Here is a 20,884-nt window from a genome sequence, read left to right as displayed (position 1 = left end):
CATTTCACTGAATTCCTTTTTTTTTTTTCGTTCCGCGCCATTAACGCTCTGAATGACAACAGAACAAAAAGACACAGAAGTTACAACGATTGCACTCTAACCATACTTTATATTCTAAATTTTTATTCATTGTGCAAAGTTATTTGACGTGTACGGTGGCCGAGTTGAGAAAAACGGGTTTGTATTGATAATTTTTTTCCTTGGTTTGTTTGCGTTCTGTCAGTTGCAGCGCCTTTGCCCTAGTCGGCCACCGTACATATGCACCAGTTGGAGTAACTCTCCCAGTTTTGTTTTATACCTGCCGTACAATGACAATAAAGGGATTCCATTCTATCCTGTTCCAAGAACAGAATAGAATCATGTTTGAATCATGTAAGCCCAAACGTTTTTTTCCCCCACATTGTATAAATATGAGGGTAAACAAAGCTTTTTTTGTTTGTTTGTTTGTTTGTTCGCTAACATTTCCAAATGTCCCAGTGCACCAGAACGCCTCGTGACTTTCTGTCGCGATCTATCCTTTTCCCCCGACGCGGCCCTGAACGCAGCGCCGTTGTCTCCCCCCTCTCGTCCAATCACAGCGAGCGCTTGGCCGCCGATTTCTGACGTCACCGGGCCCAAGGTTTATTTTGGCTCAGTCAACGCTTTGGTCTGCGTCGCCGCCATTAAACAACACAGTCTGGGCCATGTAAAAAACAAAAACAAAACAAGAGCAACGGAAATTTAGCTTATTCGCAGCCCTGACTGACGGACGGACTTGTTTCTTCCGCGCACTCGTTATCGTGTCAAGCCTAGGTAAACATGTGAGAGGACAAAAGGCTGTTGTTTACGTCGCTTCGGGCTAGATTTGACCGAGCAGTAGGCGGCGGCGGCGGCGGCGGCGGCGGAGGAGGAGGAGCAGGCGGAAAAGGACGCCGTACAAGAAGAAGAACGCTTTGTTTTGCTTCTCCCAAACACGCTTTAAATACCCGGTAAGAGATTGACACATTTCATGACCTCTATGAACGTGTCGGGGAAATTTGTCGCCAGGTTAGCATAACATGCTAGCAAGGCTAGCTCACGCGCCGCCGTAGTGTAATGTATTCGATGTGCTGTCAAAAGTCGTCGTGACATGATTGTTTGGAAATCACATTCCGACACAGAGTTCCCTCGGGGGACGTGTTAAAATCTCACATTAGGGTGTGTATGTCAGTCTGACAGCGTTTCCTTCACGTTCCCAATAAACACAATTAGAAACAAGCTGTCATGGAAAATGTTAGCAACCAAGTAGAAGTGTTGAATTGACTTGCAATGTCTGCAAAAAGTGACAATGCAGAATGAACGCATTTAACGAGAAACGTCAAGTCCACAGAATTGGATTAGCTGATATCATTTCGAATATGTGCCACAATCAGTGAAACAGCCACACGTTTACGCAAAATGTGCTGCCCCGTCATCTGATTTATAAAATTTTGGGAACTATAATTGTGATGGTATCCCTAGGCATGTCCAGAAGATGGTCTGTTTTACTCCTGGCTTATCTGCGATAAAATTGTGTCAGTAGTCAATGCATACGAAACCTAACTAAATATGGGCTCCACTACATCGCGATCGTTCCAATGAATTTACTCTCAATTTGATAATATGCACTGTTCCCGCCACGACATTAAATTGGATTTGTTGCTAACTATGGAAACTTTGTTTGAAAAGCGAGTGTTTGTCGCATGTGCACAGGCGGTCCGCAATGACGGAGCAGAGAGAGAAATGGGCCTGCGACTACTGCACCTACGAGAACTGGCCCTCGGCCAGCAAGTGCACCATGTGCCGCGCCCCCAGGTCCCGGGGCCCCATCATCACGGAGGAGCCGTACAAAAGCGGGCCCGACCCGGACCCGCCGCGCCGGCCGTGGGACCTCCCCGCCAGCGAGGGCGGCAGCGGCGGCCTCCTCATCTGCCCGGACTCCAGCGCCAGGCCCCGCGTGCGGCCGGCCAGCGTGGCGGAGATGGCCACCAAGTGGTCCTGCCACATGTGCACCTACTTGAACTGGCCCCGTGCCGTCCGCTGCACGCAGTGTCTGTGCCAGCGGCCCAAAAGCGCCAGCCCCACCGAGTCGCCCCACTCCTCCGGCTGCCGCCCGGCGCCGGCCCATTCTCCGGTTGACCCGTGCGAAGAGTACAACGACCGCAACCGCCTCCACGCCCGCCAGCAGTACTGGACCTGCTCGTCGTGCACTTACCAGAACTCGCCGGTGACTCCGACGTGCGTGGCGTGCGACCACCCGCGGGCCATCCAGCCGGCCGCCCCGTCGGACGAGCGCTCGCCCGTCATCAACGAGCGGGACCGGGCGCGGTGGAGGGGCGGCGTGGGCGGCTGCGGCACCGCCGCCGGCCAGAGGAGGTCCCCTCCTTTGTCCAAGAGGGAGGACAGCGTCCAAATGGACTTCCAGAGGATCGAGCTGGCCGCGGGGACCGGCAGCGGCAAGGAGGAGCAGGAGATGGACTTCAAGAAGCTCAAGCAGATTCGAAATCGCATGAGGAAAAGCGACTGGCTCTTTCTCAGCGCCTGCGCCGGTGAGTTTGGAGACTTTCGCCCTCGCATCATATCTCCGATGTCTCTGATGTCATATCTCACATATCTGGCATTTTTCAACTTATCAATCGTCAGAATGGCAGCCAATAGTAGTAGCTTTCTTGGACCAGTTTAATGACACAGTAAAAAAAAAAAAAAATCGGATCACAGTTGCGTATTAGTTTCATTCACAAAAAGAAGTACAGAATGCTAAATTGAATTGAATTTTTTGTTAATGATTTTACGGGGCAGATTTCTCGCGTCAAAAGTATTTGTTGTATACTAAAGAGTTAAGTCCGCATACTGGTATCGGTCTTGAAAAAAAAGTCATATTGAACATGCCCACTGATGAAAAAGCAAATCTACAGACCTAAAGATGCGTTCGTTTCAGGCACCTGTTTATCCAGAATGACATATGTATTGTGAAAAATTTCTGGCCCAACGATGGGTTTTCTCCATTTGTTGAAGTGGCAAGCGGCAAACTTGTGGCGCTTAACGCGGCGGGTGGCGGGAGGGGATGACACGGCCCGTTTCTCGCTGCTACTGAAGAGGGCCTTTGACGAGCGAAGAGGGGGCGCCTGGTGGCCCAGCTGGTGGCAATGAATGGGTCTGTCAGGGCACGGACCTCCTGGATCGCGCTCAACACCCCCGATGCCCCGCCCCCTTCCTTGTAAACACCACCAAAATAGACTCCTGGGGGGGAAAAAAACGTCACATGACCCCTAAACTTTCCTCGTGACTTCTGTCGCTTTTGCTTGGAAGCCGTCATACTTTCAAATCGTTCGTCAATGCAACATGATGTTAAAATGAGAAATATTTCGCATTCTGACGGCATCGGTGTTTTTAACCTCCGCCTACTCCCATCGAACAAAAAAAAAGTATTTATTGTAAATGAAAATAAATTAGGTCTAAAATACAGTCGAAAATGGCAAACAAAATAAGTGACGTTCCCTTAAATCCATTCCTGTAATATGCATGCCAGGCCACTAGTGGGCGATAGCTTTTCATCCACAGCTGACCTTTTAACAAGCAATTTTCCTATGTTTACTTTTCTCATTGTTCTTCAGTATTAGCGTGGCGTCCGTTTTGTATGGTATGACATGGTGGTCTGTGCGACAGGAAATAGCCTGCCAAGTCCGAGCACGCCAATGCAAACATTCTCGTGGTTGTTGACAGTCACGCTCAATCTTGGCACAGAGCGGGCTTCCGCTTGCTCTTTAGCTTTAGTTCCATGCCAGGTCACGCGCGCACACACACACACACACACAGCAGCACAGGAAGTGTCCAGCGCCTTTGAGGCCAGCTGAGCATTTCCTTAAGTGCAACAGCAGCGCATAAATTCCACCTTATCAATACTAAGCATGTGTTGTTGTTGTTTTTTTTTTTCCTACAAAAATCCAGATTTCTGATTTTAACCCATTTTGGGGGCATTCGTCATTTAAAGTGACAAGCGTTCATTTTGACGGCCGGGTTTTACATATAAAAAATGTGTAAACGACTACTCGATTGTTAAAATTGCCATTTAGTTCAATGATCAATTAGTTCTTGATTAATCGATTAATTTTGATGGCTCTGGACTCTGGAGAAAATTAATCTTGAGAATGCTCAATAGGCTGAAATCCTGCGGCTTTGGGCAATTTGAGGCGTCTAAACGATATTATCGATTCATTTGGTAAGGTAAATGTAATCTCTGCAACGTTTTTGCATTTTCAACTGATTTTCTTTTATCTAATTAGCTATATAGTCCACAAGATGGCGTCAAAGCACTTAATTTCTCCCCCGCAGGGCTTGGGGGTTTCACAAAACCCTCAATTCCCAATATTGAGGAATCAGCAGAAATATTCCGCCTTAGCACTTTGAGTCCAATCGTCTTAGTTTGTTTTTCCTCTCCCGCAAGGCGTGGTGGAAGGAGACCTGGCCACGGTGGAGGCGTACAAAGCGTCGGGCGGCGACATCGCGCGGCAGCTGACGGCCGAGGAGGTGCAGCTGCTCAACCGGGCGTCGGCCTTCGACGCCGGCTTCACGCTGGTGCACTTGGCCATCCGCTTCCAGAGGCAGGACATGCTGGCCGTCCTGCTCACCGAGGTCGGTCCGCCCCCCCCCCCCGGCGCTAGCGGGCGCGGCTTTCGTCACCCTCCCCCGCGTTCCCCCAGGTGAACCAGCAGGCGGCCAAGTGCATCCCGTCCATGGTGTGCCCCGAGCTGACGGAGCAGATCCGGCGGGAGATGGCGGCCTCGCTGCATCAGCGCAAAGGCGACTTTCCCTGCTACTTCCTCGGCGAGCTGGTCACCTTCACGCTGCCCGCCGGTGCGGGACCGCCGCCCTCCCGTTTGTCATCAAAAAGTCTCCTAAGCGCCGCGCCCGCTCTCCCCGCAGATATCGAGGACCTGCCCCCGGATGTCCAGGAGAAGCTCTTCGATGAGGTTTTGGATCGGGACGTGCAGAAAGGTGAGCGGCGTCCCGTAATCGGAGTTTTTGGGGGGCGGGGCTTTCCAATGTTACGCTGCCCCTGCCCGGCAACATTGACGTTTCATTCCAAACTATTAAAAAAACAATTTTGAGTTACAAGATGCTCTATTCCTTGTCATTATTTAGATATGCGCTGACTTTTGTTTATATAATTAAAATTGAGGGGTGTGCATTCAAGGGTACCCCCCCCATTCCAGGTTTATTGTGCCTTTCTGTAACACTGCCATTCCAAATTATATGATTTCTTTTTAAGTTACAAAAATATAGTAATAGGCTGTATTTATTGTAATTAGCTAGATATTTAGCGTAAAAAAGTTCAATTTTGATAGCAATTTTTCCACTTTTACGACTAATGATAGAGGCGTTGGCTCCCACTGTTTTTTCACGCCCCCGACGCTCGAGCAGCCGGCGATACCGAGTACCGACACCCCTTTGAAATTTCCTATCGCCGAAACTTGTGACTCGATGTTTGCGGGCAGAACTGGAGGAAGAATCGTCGGTGATCAACTGGTCGCCGGAGCCGGGCGCGCGCCTGGACAGCCGGCTCTACGCGCTGTGGAACCGCACGGCCGGGGACTGCCTGCTGGACTCGGTTCTGCAGGCCACCTGGGGCATCTACGACAAGGACTCGGTCCTGCGCAAGACGCTCCACGACAGCCTGCACGACTGCTCGCACTGGTCGGCCGCCCCCGTCGCCCCAACGGGCCCTTCCAAATGGAGCTAGCGCTTTTTGTTTCTTTTTTTGTTGAAGGTTCTACACTCGCTGGAAGGAGTGGGAGTCGTGGTACTCGCAAAGCTTCGGTCTTCACTTCTCCTTGCGGGAGGAGCAGTGGCAGGAGGACTGGGCCTTCATCTTGTCCCTGGCCAGCCAGGTCTTTAAAAGTCTTTTCATTTATTTTTTTAATCTTCTCTCTATTTTGATTTTGGTGTGTGTGTGCGTGCGTTTGCAGCCCGGGGCCAGCCTGGAGCAGACCCACATCTTCGTGCTGGCGCACATCCTCCGCAGGCCCATCATCGTTTACGGCGTCAAGTACTACAAAAGTTTCCGGGGGGAGACGTTAGGATACGCTCGCTTTCAGGGTGAGCCGCGCCTTTCCTTTCTTTATTGACCGTATTCCTCGCGGTGCAAGTCCAGTTCTTTTCCCCTCCTTTTCAAGCCACTCAAAACAGACCCATCTTTTTTTTTTTTTTGGAATAACATGAATTGGAATGGCGCTCTCGCCGCAAAGGAGCAGAAGAGATCGAATATGTCGTATGGCCGCCGCCACGTTCCTTTTTCAATGGTTGGCGCTAGCGTGCCACGCAGTAATTGACCGCTAGATGGCGGCAGATTGCGAGCGCCGGTTAGCGGCGCGGGGTGTTTTTCAAGGTCAGTGAGGTACGGGGGTACGTTTGGGGGCGCAGGCGTGTACCTGCCGCTGCTGTGGGAGCAGAGCTTCTGCTGGAAGAGCCCCATCGCGCTGGGCTACACGCGCGGACACTTCTCGGCCCTGGTGGCCATGGAGAACGACGGCTACGGCGACAACCGCGGCGCCGGCGCCAACCTGGACACGGACGACGACGTCACCGTCGCCTTCCTGCCGCTGGTGGACAGCGAGCGCAAGCTGCTGCACATCCACTTCCTGTCTGCGCAGGAGGTACGCTTTTTCTTTCATGTGCCGTCTCCATTTCGAGTTGGACTCACCCCGACCGCCCGCGGGAAAAAAAGCGAGGCCCCGCCCCCGCCGACTTGTGTCTTTTTTTTTTTTGCGGCGGCAGATGGGCAACGAGGAGCATCAGGAGAAGCTCCTGCGCTCGTGGCTGGACTGCAGCGTGACGGACGGCGGCACGCTGGCGGCCGCGCAGAAGAGCTCGCGGCGCCGCCACCACCCGCTGGTCACGCAGATGCTGGACAAGTGGCTGGACACGTACCGGCAGATCCGGCCCTGCGCCGCCGCGCTCTCCGACGGCGAGGACGACGACGACGTCGACGACGAGTGAGCCGCCTCCCGAGCGAGGCGCTCTTCGGCCGCGGCCCCCCGCCCCTCTAATGCTCCTCGGAGATATTTATTCTTTATTTTCTTTTGCACAGCTGGGGGGGAGGGAGGGAGGGAGGGGCCTTGCGGGGCGGGCGGGGCACTTTACTGACATTTGGCTCACGGAGAAGCAAGCGGTCGCTCGGCGCACGTAAACACTTGCTCTTCTGACGGAGTGCGTTCATGTCATTAAATTTGATTCACTTGCATCTTTGCTGGATTTATGGATTTATTTACCCCCCCCCCCATTTCCCTTTCATATGCCCAACTTAATGACCATACCTAAAAAGTCTCAAAAAACAACCATGTATGGTAAGACTTTTTTTTTTTTTGCAAAAAACAACCATGTATAGTAAGGCAGTTTTATGCAAAAAAAAAACAACCATGTATGGTAAGACTTTTTTTTTTTTTTGCAAAAAACAACCATGTATAGTAAGGCATTTTTACGCAAAAAAAAAAAAAATGTATGGTAAGACTTTTTTTTGCGAAAAACAACCATGTATAGTAAGGCATTTTTACGCAAAAAAAAAAACAAAACGTATAGTAAAACTTTTTTTTTTACGAAAAACAACCATCTATAGTAAGGCATTCTTACGCAAAAAAACAAAAACATGTATGGTAAGACTTTTTTTGCGAAAAACAACCATGTATAGTAAGGCATTTTTACGCAAAAAAAAAACATGTATGGTAAGACTTTTTTTTTGCAAAAAACAACAATGTATAGTAAGGCATTTTTACGCAAAAAAAAACAACCATGTATGGTAAGACTTTTTTTTTTGCAAAAAACAACCATGTATAGTAAGGCATTTTTACGCAATAAAAACAAAACGTATGATAAGACTTTTTTTTTTTTTGCGAAAAACAACCATGTATAGTAAGGCATTTTTACGCAAAAAAAAAAACATGTATGGTAAGACTTTTTTTGCAAAAAACAACAATGTATAGTAAGGCATTTTTACGCAAAAAAAAAACAACCATGTATGGTAAGACTTTTTTTTTTTGCAAAAAACAACCATGTATAGTAAGGCATTTTTACGCAATAAAAACAAAACATGTATGATAAGACTTTTTTTTTTTTTGCGAAAAACAACCATGTATAGTAAGGCATTTTTACGCAAAAAAAACAACCATGTATGGTAAGACTTTTTTTATTTTTGCAAAAAGCGACCATGTTTAGTAAGGCATTTTTACGCAAAAAAAAACATGTATGGTAAGACTTTTTTTTTGCGAAAAACAACCATGTATAGTAAGGCATTTTTACGCAAAAAAAACAAAACATGTATGATAAGACTTTTTTTTTTTTGCGAAAAACAACCATGTATAGTAAGGCATTTTTACGCAAAAAAAAAAAAAAACGTATGGTAAGACTTTTTTTTGCGAAAAACAACCATGTATAGTAAGGCATTTTTACGCAAAAAAAACAACCATGTATGGTAAGACTTTTTTTATTTTTGCAAAAAACAACCATGTATAGTAAGGCATTTTTACGCAAAAAAAAACAAAACATGTATGATAAGACTTTTTTTTTTTTTTGCGAAAAACAACCATGTATAGTAAGGCATTTTTACGCAAAAAAAAACGTATGGTAAGACTTTTTTTTTTTGCGAAAAACAACCATGTATAGTAAGGCATTTTTACGCAAAAAAAAACAAAACATGTATGATAAGACTTTTTTTTTTTTTTGCGAAAAACAACCATGTATAGTAAGGCATTTTTACGCAAAAAAAAAAAAAAAAAACATGTATGGTAAGACTTTTTTTTTGTGTGAAAAACAACCATGTATAGTAAGGCATTTTTACGCAAAAAAAAACAACCATGTATGGTAAGACTTTTTTTTTTTTTGCAAAAAACAACCATGTATAGTAAGGCATTATTACGCAAAAAAAAAAAACATGTATGGTAAGCCTTTTTTTTTTGCGAAAAACAACCATGTATAGTAAGGCATTTTTACGCAAAAAAAAACATGCCATGTATATAGTAAGCATTTTTTTCATAAAAAAAGACCATGTATAGTTGGGTGTTTTTTCTCAAAAAAAAAAAACGATCATGTATTATAATAAGGCAAAAACGACAGTCTGTAGTAAGGCTTTTTTTTTTTCGCAAAAACGACCATGGCTTTATTTTTTTTATTTACTCCATAAGGCTTTATTTTTGCAAAAAGCGACCATGTTTAGTAAAGCTTTTTTTTCTTTCCACAAAAAACAAACACGTATAATAAGGCCTTTTTTTTTCGTAAAAAACAACCATATATTAGGGTGTTTTTTCTTCACAAAAAATGTGTACAAAAGCAGTGTTTTCACAATGCCACATTCCATACAAAATGTTACAAATTAGGCTTGATGCTCAGTCTGTGGTAGGCAAGTGGTTAAAACTTTTTCACATTTCACGCACAAGACCAAAGTTGGAATCCACCTTGGGTGAATGTTATCAAGTCATCTGCTGATAAACTGCTACACATGGTCAGATCAAAAAAGTTGTACTTTACGTGGTCAATTTTTTGTGAAATGAAAAACACCTTACTAAACATGGGGGTTGTTTTGCGAAAAAAATGCCTTACGATACATGTTCGGTTTTACCAAACGAAAGCCTTAATATACACGGTCGTTTTTAATGTGAAGGTGAAAAGATAAAAAAAAAACCTTAATAAATTGTCGTTTTTTTTGTACAAAAAACTTATGAGTTGCCTTCAACTTTTTAAAACTTTATTTTTTACTTTTGAAAAGAGTGTTTTTAGAAACTAAAATGAAAAAAACTGAGTTTGCCACCCCTGCCAAAGGACCATGAAAACCCCACTCGGCCGCAAGCGCCCCGCAATACAATCCAGAATAAGCCTCAGATCTAATAAAGTTTATTTTTTTAAAAAATGGCCTGTTTCCTGTTGTCTTTTTCTTGCCTTCCAGAGAAAGGGGAAAAAAAAGTGTACCCCCCTTTTTTTCTTTTTATTCCAACTAGCATCTACATAATGGTTATTGAATACTTCACAATATATTAAGTCTAAATGTTCTGGCACATGCATACATTTCAGGCTGCATGAAGAGCCACAGTCACCACAATACATTGGGGGGGGGCAAAGGGGGGGGGGCTGCAGATCAACCCTTGGGGCTCCAGTATAAAAAAAAAAAAAAAAAAGCTCCAACGCATCCCATTAGAACCCTCTCCACACAACACTGACTGCATCAAACTGTACACACAAACTCAGACACACACACACACACATTTGTACAAGAGTGGGCCGGGTGGGGGGGCGGGGCCCGGCCCGCCGCCAATCAAGCCCAAACGCAGAGAGGGTTCTCGTAGTGTTTCAACAAGATTCTCTTTCACAGAAAGAAGTTTCAAGACTGGCTCACCAGGGAGCATCTGCAACCATTTCCACGGGGACGGGGTGCTAACGAAAACAAATAAGAATTTCAATAGATATCATCAAATAAAAGACATTCAAATACAGTCAGCTTTTTTTTTTTTTTGCTCTGAAATACAAAACTACATGGTAAAGCGTTGAAATAAAATCCATTGATCAAAATGTCTTGTTTTTTTCTCTCCTTTTTTTGTTTTCTTAAAAAAAAAAAGCAGAAGTGCTCCACACGCACGCAAAAAACACGTAAGCGCACGCGCGCGCGAGGAATCGCTCGTGTTCCAAGTCTTTCCTCCGCCTCCCCCTGGTGGAGCTTCGCCTGGAGTTCCTCACCTTGGGAGGGGGAGGGGCTTGCGCGTGCCACGCCTTCCACGCGTGAGAAATTTGCCGCCGGCGGGTCGGCTTCACCTTCTTTTTCAATTATGCTGCAGCGTGTTGGACTCGATGGGCGGCGCCGAGTCGTACAGCGTGTCCGTGTCGTGCGTGGGCTCGCCCGCCAGCGTGCACGGGTTGGACAGGGTGCCGGCGCCGCAGTCGCAGAAGAACCTGAGCGAGTGGACGGACGCGGTCAAAATTGCCATGCTGTCGAAACATTTCAACTTTTTCGTTTGTTGAAAGAGGAAAAACTTCTTGGCAGATTAAAACCATTCGGGGGCCAGAAAAGGCCCGCGGGCCGTATGTTTGATAGGGATGCTCTAGGCTAAAACCTTCTTTTATGTTGATATACAAAAAAAAAAAAAAAAAAAATCTCACGGGCCGGATTTGCGGCCCAGAACTGACCCACGGGCCCTAGGTTTGACACCCTTTACTTAGAAGAAAAGATTGACTAGCAAGTAGGGCTTCACTGTTATGTCCAAAATAAGAAGCGCAATTATTAATCAGGATTAGACGCATCTACATCTTGGCCTTTTTTTTTTTTAAAAAGCGGTATATAAACTTCAATGCTTGACACTTCCAAATAATATCAATAAAGTCAAACAAATAAAGAAATAATTCAGTTTTTGAAGAAATGAGGCGCTTGAAGAAAATCCGTTCAGTGAGGTTAAGAAAAAAATAGCAGTGAAAGCGGTCTAAGCGGCGCCCCCCGGCGGCCGTCGGTAAGGAAGGCGCTTACCGGTCGTGGCGTATAAACTCCACGTCGTGGCCTTGGTGGCACTTCTTGATGCAGTTGACGCAGATGGCGTTCCTGTCCGTGGTGTTGCACGTGTGACACCTGCGGGGGAAGGGGGTTGGGGGGGGGGGGGGGGGTCACGGCGGGGGCGCGGCGGCGGGCGGGCGGGGCGGGCGCGCTCACCGGTAGAAGTCGTGCATGGGGTAGCTGGTGTAGCTGGAGATCTTGTAGAGGCACTGGCCGCGACTCACCGCTTTCTCGATGGCGTCCTGGTTGTTGTTGATCTTGTTGTCTGACAAACGCAACTTCAGATTTTTATTTACAGCCAAAAAAATTCATTCAAGGGCGGAAAACAAAAATTTTTTAAAATAATTTGCGCCTTAATTCATTTTTGATATAACTGGCATTGAATGAGTTAATGAAATTTTGTGTGTTTGGAGAAAACCATAAAAAAACATGAAAGACATTAAGTGACTGTATTTTTAATGTTTGTTATTGGATGAAAATAGTAACTTTGTACGAAAAAAAAGTGTTTTGGACAAAATGGGGGGAAAAAAACCTTACATTTTAACCCTTTTTTTTGTATTTTTTGCTGAAATCCAAAACAGAACCTCAACATTTTGACTCACGCAAACGCGGCTCGGTACCTTTCATGGTGACGTTGACGCCCGAGGCCAGAAAAAGTCCGCCGAAGCGGTTGTTGAAGATCTGGTTGCCCTCCAGCGTGGCGGTGGCGTGGTTGGTGATCTCGATACCTGGAGGGAAGGGGGCGTGAGCGCCTTCCGGCGACGCCCGCCGACCGCCGCGGCTACCTGCGGCGAAGCCGTCGAAGATGCGGTTCTTGCGCAGGATGGGGTGACTGTTGGTGCTGATCAGCACGCCCGCCTGAGCGTTGCGGAAGATGTCGTTCTCCTCCAGCAGGCCTGCGGCAAGCGCGCGGCGCCGTTAGCCGCGTCGGAGGCGGAAGGGCGGGCAGAAGGGCGGGGGGCGGGCGTGGCTACCTCTGCCTCCGTTGAAGATGCAAATGCCGCCGTCTCTGCCGTCGTGGATCTTGTTGCGCCGCAGCGTGGGGTTGCTGTCCGTTTTGATCCACACGCCCGCCATGGCGTTGTCGAAGATCTCGTTGTCCTCGATGAAGCCCAGACCTAGCGCGCGCCACAGACGCCGCGGTGAGACGCGCGCCCCGGGCGCGTGCCGATGCTCGACGCTCACCTGAGTTGTAGACCAAAATCCCGCCGTTTTGTCCTCCCCATATCTTGTTGCGCCGGATCTTGGGGTTGCTGCCCGTCCTGGCGAGCGCAAGCAAATCACATTTACAAACGCCTGCCTATCAACAAACCAGTGAGATTTTCCACCTAACTATGTAAATACTTTTTCCTCTCGGTTTTAGCACCGACTCCTGCGCGTGAACAAGGGTGGACTCGGACGTCGGGTCAGTTTGCTCGCTTCTTTTATTGAAAATATAGCCGTAACAACTTGTAAAAATTGAAAAAAAATGTGTGTCCTTACATTTGAGAACTTATAGTACTTTAAAGAGAGAATGCTCTGTAATAGGAATGAATAAATATCAAATGTGCTGTTTTGCCCCCCTTATGATCATCAGGTTACCTTATTTGGACGCCGGAATACATGTGGTTGTAGATGTCGTTGTCCTCCAGCACGCCGTGACCGTTGTCGTAGAAATACACGCCCACCTACAACACAGCAAATGGCCACAACATTAAATCAGCTGTGCATCTTGATGACAAATACACATTTTTTTTCACCATAGAATAGTCAAGAAAAAATACAAATTCAAGATGTCGTGACAAAACGGGCACAGCAGTAAACCAGTGAAACACAACTCAGGTTGAAGTGAAACAGCACCCCCGTGTGGCGATTTTGTGGAGCTGCACGTTGGCAAAACCTTTTCTTTAGCCTTTAGCTACTACACTAAACTGCAAAAGGTTTCATCTGTCATGTTTCATATATCAATAAATACATTTTTGGCTCCTGCCATGCTGTAAGATTTTCACCCAGGATGTCAAATATTTTTTTAATTTGCAAATTGTGGAGTCGCGGGTGGGTTGGCGGGACCTGTTTGCCGCTGTGGATGCGGTTCTTGCGAAGGACGGGGGTGCTCCCCGTGGTCACCCAGACGCCGGCCAGCGTGTTGCTGTACACCTCGTTCTCCTCGATAACCCCTTGGCCCTTTTCGTGCTGCCGGGCAAGCAAGCGCCATGTTTAGTGTTGAATGGGGGGGAAAAAAGACACTTAAAAAACAAATTAAAAAAAAAAAAAAAAGAAGCCAGATTTACCACGTAGATGCCGCCGTGCTGGCCGTCGTGGATCTTGTTGTGGCGCACGATGGGGCAGCTGTTGGTCCGGATCTGAATTCCCGCCAGGGCGTTACCGTAGATGTCGTTGCTTTCTATTAAGCCCCGCCCGTCGCCAAATATGTACACGCCTCCCTGGTTGCCGTTGAAGATGGCGTTGCCTCTGTTTTGGGGACGGAAAAGCCAATGTTACCGCGGCGACAAGTCACATCCATTTTCAGATCACACCCACGCAAAAAAATGCAATCATCTATGAAAGCGCGATAAAATATGACCATGTATACAGCAAATTAAAGTGATTTGACGTATGCGGCTTACCGTATCGTGGGGTCGCTGTTGGATGTGATCCACACGCCGGCAAAGTTGTTGGCGTATATCTTGTTTTCGATAAACTGCCCCCGGCCCTTCTCGTGCACGTAGATGCCCCCCGTCTGGCCGTGGTGGATCTCGCAGCGGACCACCGTGGGGTTGGCGTACGCCTTCACCTCGAAGCCGGCGATGCGGTTCCGGTGAATGTTGCAGTTCTCAAAGTAGCCCTGAAAGCGCACGCGCAATTTGTGTATTTGGTTTTTAAAGTGGCCCTTAAGATCAGCGCTTCGCAAATAGGAGGACATGAAGAAACTTGAATATTTAACGGGGTTTCTACAGGTATCAGCCAATCTGTTTTTCTTTTCAAAATTAGAGCAAAGGAATTGGAACATGAAGTGACTTATTGCTGTGTTGTAATTACTAATTTGCTGTATGCTTTGATTTGGTTGAGTTTCACATAAATAGTGTGTGACAATTCTTTGGCAATAAAACAGATGAGGTTATGCCATCTTCTTCTGGAGCTACTGATTAAAAACAGTTCAATACATCGGACATGGATGGGAATGCACTTTCATTTTTTTTTGTTTCCCCCCTCATTCAAAAATGCTTTGTGCTGGTTGGTTGAAAAAGAGGGTACGTCATTGAAAAAAATGTTGGGAACCACGGCTTTTAGTGTTTCTAGTGTTCGCCGGTGAGGCTTTCCAAAGCCGAGCTAATCAAGTCACAGGTTGGAAAATTGTCTAAATATAGCAAGCAAATCACTTAAGTGGGCAATACTTAAGACTCGCTCCTCACTCTGCAGACATGTTGTTAAGAGTTAAGAAGGGCACGTTGCGGACAGACTTTTACCTGTGAAAGCAACGAAAAATCCGTTCCATATATATGATATCTTTCGCGTGATAAGTTTGAGATTTCCCATATTGTGAGCTGTCAATGAACGTCTCGAAAGCGACGGCGTGAAAACGAAGTGAAAATAAAAGTGTGGGTGTAAAATCGTCAAAAGAAAAAGCGCGCGCTTCGATTTGCTCACCATGCCGTGATCGAACGTGAAGACGCCGACGTCTCTCCCGTGGTGGATGTGGTTGCGTCTGATGATGGGGTTCCCGTGATTCTTTACCCAAATTCCCGCCAGTGCGTTGTTGCTAATCTCGTTGTCTTCGTAAATGCCCTGAAAGGACGCGTACGTGCCGATTGGCACTCGCCCGTTTTTGAAGATCATTTTTTTTTCCCTCTCACCTGCGCGTGATCCGTGATGTACAGGCCCACGTTTTCGCAGTCGCTGATGTTACAGTGCTTGATGGTGGGGCACGCCCCCTGGCCGCTCACGCACACGGCCGAACCCACTGAAACAAACGGCAGATGGCGGCGCGGTTAAGACGGCAACGTCGAGAGCGGGCGGGCGGGCGTGGGGGGCTCACCTGTGCACGTGGAGCGTATGATGCAATGGTCGATGTTGGGACTGCAGTTGACGGTGATCTCCAGGCAGTGGTGCGCGTTGTGGTGCTGTGCCGATTTGTCATCGGGGTTAAACTGAGGAGGAAGCTGAACGTTAAAGTCGCTCCTTAAAAAGTGGCCCCCATCCCTTTGCATATAGTGAGGATAACCGCAAATAATTTGAATCAATAAGAAAGTGCATTCCAAAGCAGGATTAGACAAAAAAAAAAAAAAGCGGTCATCCGCATCTCACCTTTATGGTCATGTAACCGACGTAAGCATCCTCCGAGCCCTCCATGAAGACGAACGTGGAATCCCGGGTGTTCTCGATCACCACCTTGTCCGCCACTTTACCGGGCGCTGAGGACAACGAGGGGGCACGGTTACATCGGCATCTTCACCGGCTAGGAATTTGAACATCCTCCCATTGAAATGAAAATCCAGTTCCAGCAGCACAAAATACACAATTGTTTGGTTACATTTGAAACCAGTGGTTCTCAAATGGGGGTACGCCAAACATTTCTGCAGACAGCAAATATAATGTAATGCTTTTTAACCCCAAGTATTTTTATATCACTATTTGATGAGAGATACTTTGTCAATGTTGCTCGGTGCATTTCTGCAACTCTGGCGCTTAAAGGGTTAATTAATGTTGTAACATTACTGGTTTCTTCTCGTATTGGAAGACGAAGCAACTAAATTGAACCTTAATCAAGTGACTTATCTGCAGAAAAGCTGCATGCTTTTATCTTGATAACTTTTATACAGATTTTATACAGCATTGTCATAAGTGGTGCAATTGTCCGCCACACGAAACAATAGATTTAACTAAATATGTGACAAGAAATAAAAGTTCCAGAGTTCATAAAAAAAAAAAAACAAGATTCAAACATGATCTGCGCTCGTTAGCACAAAGAGTACATAACTGATTTTTTTTTTTTTTTTTACAAAACCACTGAAAAAAAAACACTCGCACGGATGAAAATAGGAGTGTATCATAAATGGGAGAACTCTAAGGCAAAACACAGTAGAACTTTAAAAAAACAAGTCAAAGTATGGCTAAAAGACAGACGCGGGCACGCTTGTGAATTTCTATGTTGACATTTGCCTTTTAGGGGAATGGGGGCGTGGCCTATCGAATGACATCAGAAGCCTGGAATCAGTCGGGTTAGTTTTCGACACGGTTATTCCGCATGTTGGCGTCTGCTACGTCCTCCTTGCGAGTCTTTCCGTTTTGCGTTTCGCTTTGTCATTTTGGCGCCAACAAACAAAACAAAAAGAAATGATGAATACATGACAGAAGTACATACCGGCGCCAATCATGGTAATAGGAGACTCGATGTATATCCACTCATCCGTGTAGATGCCCGAGTGGACAAAAATGAGGCCCTCGAAGTGGGCCTCCTGCACCCCGCCTAGCGCATCTTCGATGGTGTCGTAGTACTAAACAGGGGGATCGGTCAGTAGTATTGGGAAGCTAGCTAAAGACACCGAAAAGGAGACGCTTGACTCACCAGCATGTTTTCTCTGCCCTTGTACCTGCCCGGGTTGCTGTAGAAGTGCTCGGCGAAGCCCGGCTTGACGTGGGCGCCTTTGTACTGAAAAGCAACAACACACGCTTGTAAGTAAAAGATGAGTGGAAAAACCCACTGCGCGCAAAGTGATGAGGCCCAACCAAACTACAATTTCGCACGTTCAAAATGCTACAAAGTTGTGTTGGGATGGAACTTTGGGGAATAACGGTAATATGTTCTTAATTGGAAATGAAAATTGTAATGTTCCTGTCACGGTATTAAATAGCTTGACAGTAAATTTGCTGATACCTGCAAATACCCTGTTCAAATATGGCGTACCCCCTTAAATCCCTTCATGTTCTCTCAACTGAGAACCGCTGCTTTAAAATGACACAACACGTACAATTTAGTGTCAGTATTGAATGTTTGATCGGGTGACTTACCGGTGCACAAGAAAATGTAAGTCCGCAAACCTGTTTACGAGCTGTCTTATTCAACACTACAGAACAGTTACAAAGCATTCTTGTAGTCCCTTTTAGCACAGCGAGCGAATGAGAGGCCTCAGCGTGAAAACAAGTAACACCCTACTTGCAAAAGCGTCAAATCCGAGACAAATTGTTGTCATTAGTCTTAGCATTTTTCGTACTGCAATGATCATCGCTTTAGTTTGTCGGCGCTCGCTGCCTCAGCGCAAACTGACAAGGGCTCCTAAAGACGTTGTAATTCACCATGGTCGGGGAGAAAAACAACAAGTTACCAGCTGCTGAAAGCTTTCTTTCCAGGGGTTGGGGTGTTCGTGTTCCTCGGGGCTGACTTGGTAGAAGCGTCCTGGCTCGGGGTGCATCATGGGCCGCGTGTACTCAAACACCTCCATGTACAGACGCTTCCTGGAAATAATCCCAGATATCAGTTCTCCCGCATTGAAACAATAAAGCGAGCCGCCGGGGTATCCACCGACCATAGTATGGGGTCGTTGGCGAGCTGGCTGAAGCGCTTGCAGACGCACGCCGCCCGGCAAAGGTCCTGCTCCAGCAAGTAGGAGAAGATCTTCAGGACCACCTCATCGGGGAGCTTCTGCTGGAGATATTGTTCTGCTGGCGCTGCTGAAAACGGACCAGAGCAACATGTCAGATGGCAAACGTCATAAATAAAATATTGGATAAGAAATAAAATATAAAAGAAAACAAACCTGGCAAGTCATGGCTCTTGCCTGACACCCGCGCCCGCTTGGCCCGATGGCCGAAGGCTTCCGTGGAGGACGTGGACGCTCCCTGCAGAGAAGTACTGTCCGGTTCACCGCACTGAGATGCACATACGCACGTACGCTGCGACAAATACGATCAAACCTCCATCAGGCCCTTGCTGGGGCAGGCGGAGGAAGCGGTGGCGGTAGCGGCGGCTGCGGCGCTCCTCTTAGGGAGCAGCGTCTTTCGTCTGAGTTGGTAGGGACTGTTCTGAGCTCCTGGACCGGACTCCTCAATCGCCATCTCTGCTGCGGCTGCTGCGGGAGCCTCCTCATCTGCACACATCATCAATATATTTATAGTGGGCAGCATATATTGGGTGGAACAAAAGGTGCAGTGCAGAAATACTGCAGTGTTTAATAACGACAAAAAAGAGCGTTTTAGCCATGCCTGTGGCGAGGCAGACAAAGGTTGGTCGTGATTGATAATGTTGTCATAGGGTCCATAACGAACACCTTGATTTTTGCTGCTGCGTGAGCAGTGCGGCCGTCCAGCAAAAAACGGGCGCACATTCGAACAGGGGCGACAGACGGGACGCCGGGCTAGAAGGCTCCAAAAGCCAAGTGCGTAGCAGGCAAATCCGCGGTGTAAACAAATGCAGGCTAGCCGCGACGGCTAGCGCGCACGGCAAGGAAGGAAGCGAGCAAAGCGGGCGAGAAAGTCCTCCAACCGCCGCACAAAATGCAACGCGAGGCAAACGGCAGCAAAGGCGCAGATCCCCGCGTCCGCGCGGCCGTTTTGGCGCAGTGTACGCCGAGCGCCGTCGCCCGAATGACGGCCGCTTAATGTTTTTGTTCCACCCCAAAGATGGCAGTGCTGCGGGACGCCGCAGATTTACACCCTCGGAATCGTTAGTGACAGCTGGGAATGCGGCGAGCGAGACAGCGACCGGGGGGGACATAACCATGGCGAGGGCGTCCGGAAAGGACAAGCCCCTTTCTTCCCCGAGATCGGCCTTGCCGACGTCGGCCGCGAAACGTCGGGCCGTCTGGCTCGATGCGCATTAACCAGAAGCGGAGACAACCCCCCCAACCTTCCGCTAGCTCGTAGCCTAGCCGCGCTTACAATCAAGCCAAACAAAGCGCGGCCTGGCCTAGGCTACAAATAGCCAAGCCTCGGCGTTTCTTACTCTGGCCGGGCGTGTGCCTGAGCGCTAACGCCGGGCGGGGAGTGACGAACTCGCCGTTCCGCTCGACGCGGCCCTCGAGCCTCGGCTTACCTCTGTCCCCGTTGTTCCGCTCGGGCTGCACCGGGCGCGGCCTCGACACTCGTCTGGGTCTCCGGTTGGTGGCTCTGACGGAGTTCATCTGGGGAGTTGGTCGCTGGTTCCCAAACACAGAGCTGTCCTCGAGCCGAGCCGCGTCTAAATTTAACCCTGAGCCCGGGCAGCCTCTCTCCGGTTACAGCGAGCCAACTGCGACAGGGAAGCCGCTGGTATTTGGGGTGTTATTGGCCGCTTTTCTCCACCGTGTTCCTGCTTCCCCCCCCGTAACGCCGCTCGAGCCAGCTCCGTCTCCGTCTGTAGCAGGAGGAGCCATTAACTCACACGGGGAAACAATCGCGAGAAAAAAACAAGAGCCATGTCTTCTCCGGCCAATCAAGGACCAGCTTCCATACTCTTCTCACCCGTCGACCAATCGGGCGAGTCCTAACAGAGACTTCTTCTCGCTTTTCTGTTTGCGTTCACAAGCTACTAACGTTGACGAATAATAAAAAAAAAAAAAAAGAGTACACAAGCTTATTTTTTTAATTTCATTTAATTTTCCAGAGGGAACATTAAACTTTCATTTGCTTTCTTTCAAATTGACTAATGACGCAGCGTTTGTTAGTGTAACATTTATCTTCGCGATAGCATACTGCGTCACAATCCTGATTTCTGATCGATCATTTAATTTCCGGTATGTATTGATGTTGTAATTAACTGGAATGTCTGATTGTTTGTTTTTTGGTATTTTTCTTTGTTTTGTTTTATTGACAAAGAAATTGTTAATGTGAAATGTGGAGACTATATGCCAATAAAAAAAATAAAACAGAATTTGGGTATATTCCGGGCACATGTTTTGTTTTTATAAATCATTAAAACACATTCGCAGGTAAACACAAACAAACAAACAAAGAATGAACGTTTTATTAAATAACTCCTCCAAAACTAAAGCTAATCCTGACGTCATCGATCAGTAATGACGCAGCGAAATAACGTCAATAAAACTGTCAATTTTAGGTCAAATAATCACGAAATGAAGGTCCTGCATAATTATTTTTCTCGTTCATTATTTGAGGGCTTGTTTTTTCTATTTTTTAATACTGCATTATATCGATCAAAATGCAGATTTGTCGTACTCCATTTAACCACTTGGCGACGACATTTAGCCATTTGCGCGTTTACCACATCGGGAAGAGCAATACTGCTATCTGGTGGTCATTTGTAGACATTGCTGGATTGAATATACAGTATCTATCTATCTATCTATCTATCTATCTATCTATCTATCTATCTATCTATCTATCTATCTATCTATCTATCTATCTATCTATCTATCTATCTATCTATCTATCTATCTATCTATCTATCTATCT

General features: G+C 47.1%; 2 protein-coding genes across 4 annotated transcripts; one reads left to right on the top strand and one right to left on the bottom strand.

Annotated features, from left to right (window-relative positions):
* Positions 1–611: 611 nt before the first annotated feature.
* Positions 612–7,237, top strand: zranb1a (zinc finger, RAN-binding domain containing 1a). 2 transcript variants are annotated; one of them, XM_088439217.1, is made up of 10 exons: positions 614–968; positions 1,711–2,546; positions 4,442–4,629; positions 4,698–4,851; positions 4,921–4,992; positions 5,493–5,691; positions 5,765–5,885; positions 5,964–6,093; positions 6,418–6,650; positions 6,772–7,237. In XM_088439217.1, exons 2-10 carry the CDS (start codon positions 1,721–1,723, stop codon positions 6,991–6,993), a joined length of 2,145 nt encoding a protein of 714 aa, XP_088295343.1. In that variant the 5' UTR covers positions 614–968; positions 1,711–1,720; the 3' UTR covers positions 6,994–7,237. The 2 variants fall into 2 exon arrangements, with proteins under 2 accessions (XP_088295346.1, XP_088295343.1); XM_088439220.1 differs by lacking the exon at positions 6,772–7,237 and having other exon boundaries at positions 612–968; positions 6,243–6,515.
* A 2,476-nt stretch (positions 7,238–9,713) lies between these two features.
* LOC148409953 (F-box only protein 11-like) lies at positions 9,714–19,850 on the bottom strand. 2 transcript variants are annotated; one of them, XM_088439215.1, is made up of 22 exons: positions 19,527–19,850; positions 18,410–18,582; positions 18,253–18,334; positions 18,022–18,166; positions 17,821–17,950; positions 17,064–17,147; positions 16,860–16,992; positions 15,803–15,909; positions 15,534–15,645; positions 15,352–15,458; positions 15,146–15,283; positions 14,125–14,342; positions 13,789–13,969; positions 13,568–13,690; positions 13,100–13,185; positions 12,704–12,780; positions 12,493–12,636; positions 12,304–12,414; positions 12,139–12,246; positions 11,675–11,783; positions 11,495–11,593; positions 9,714–10,926 (listed from the first exon to the last, which is right to left on the bottom strand). In XM_088439215.1, the coding sequence occupies exons 1-22, from the start codon at positions 19,612–19,614 to the stop codon at positions 10,797–10,799; spliced, it is 2,685 nt and encodes an 894-aa protein (XP_088295341.1). In that variant the 5' UTR covers positions 19,615–19,850; the 3' UTR covers positions 9,714–10,796. The 2 variants fall into 2 exon arrangements, with proteins under 2 accessions (XP_088295341.1, XP_088295342.1); XM_088439216.1 differs by having other exon boundaries at positions 18,022–18,163.
* Positions 19,851–20,884: the final 1,034 nt, after the last annotated feature.

This window comes from Hippichthys cyanospilos, chromosome 17, assembly GCF_059441005.1.
Source record: "Hippichthys cyanospilos isolate Australia breed blue-spotted pipefish chromosome 17, RoL_Hcya_1.0, whole genome shotgun sequence".
NCBI classification, from domain to species: domain Eukaryota; kingdom Metazoa; phylum Chordata; class Actinopteri; order Syngnathiformes; family Syngnathidae; genus Hippichthys; species Hippichthys cyanospilos.
This window is presented reverse-complemented; position numbering and strand designations above follow the sequence as displayed.

Excerpts from the sequence above, each read along its gene's own strand:
- LOC148409953 (XM_088439215.1), bottom strand. The coding sequence starts at position 19,614 with ATGAACTCCGTCAGAGCCACCAACCGGAGACCCAGACGAGTGTCGAGG. Across the intron at positions 13,186-13,567 it reads GCATCCACAGCGGCAAACAG|GTGGGCGTGTATTTCTACGA; the intron begins GTCCCGCCAACC and ends GCTGTGTTGTAG. Across the intron at positions 12,415-12,492 it reads CATCTTCAACGGAGGCAGAG|GCCTGCTGGAGGAGAACGAC; the intron begins GTAGCCACGCCC and ends CGCTTGCCGCAG.
- zranb1a (XM_088439217.1), top strand. The coding sequence starts at position 1,721 with ATGACGGAGCAGAGAGAGAAATGGGCCTGCGACTACTGCACCTACGAG. Across the intron at positions 4,993-5,492 it reads GGATCGGGACGTGCAGAAAG|AACTGGAGGAAGAATCGTCG; the intron begins GTGAGCGGCGTC and ends GTTTGCGGGCAG. Across the intron at positions 6,651-6,771 it reads ACTTCCTGTCTGCGCAGGAG|ATGGGCAACGAGGAGCATCA; the intron begins GTACGCTTTTTC and ends TTGCGGCGGCAG.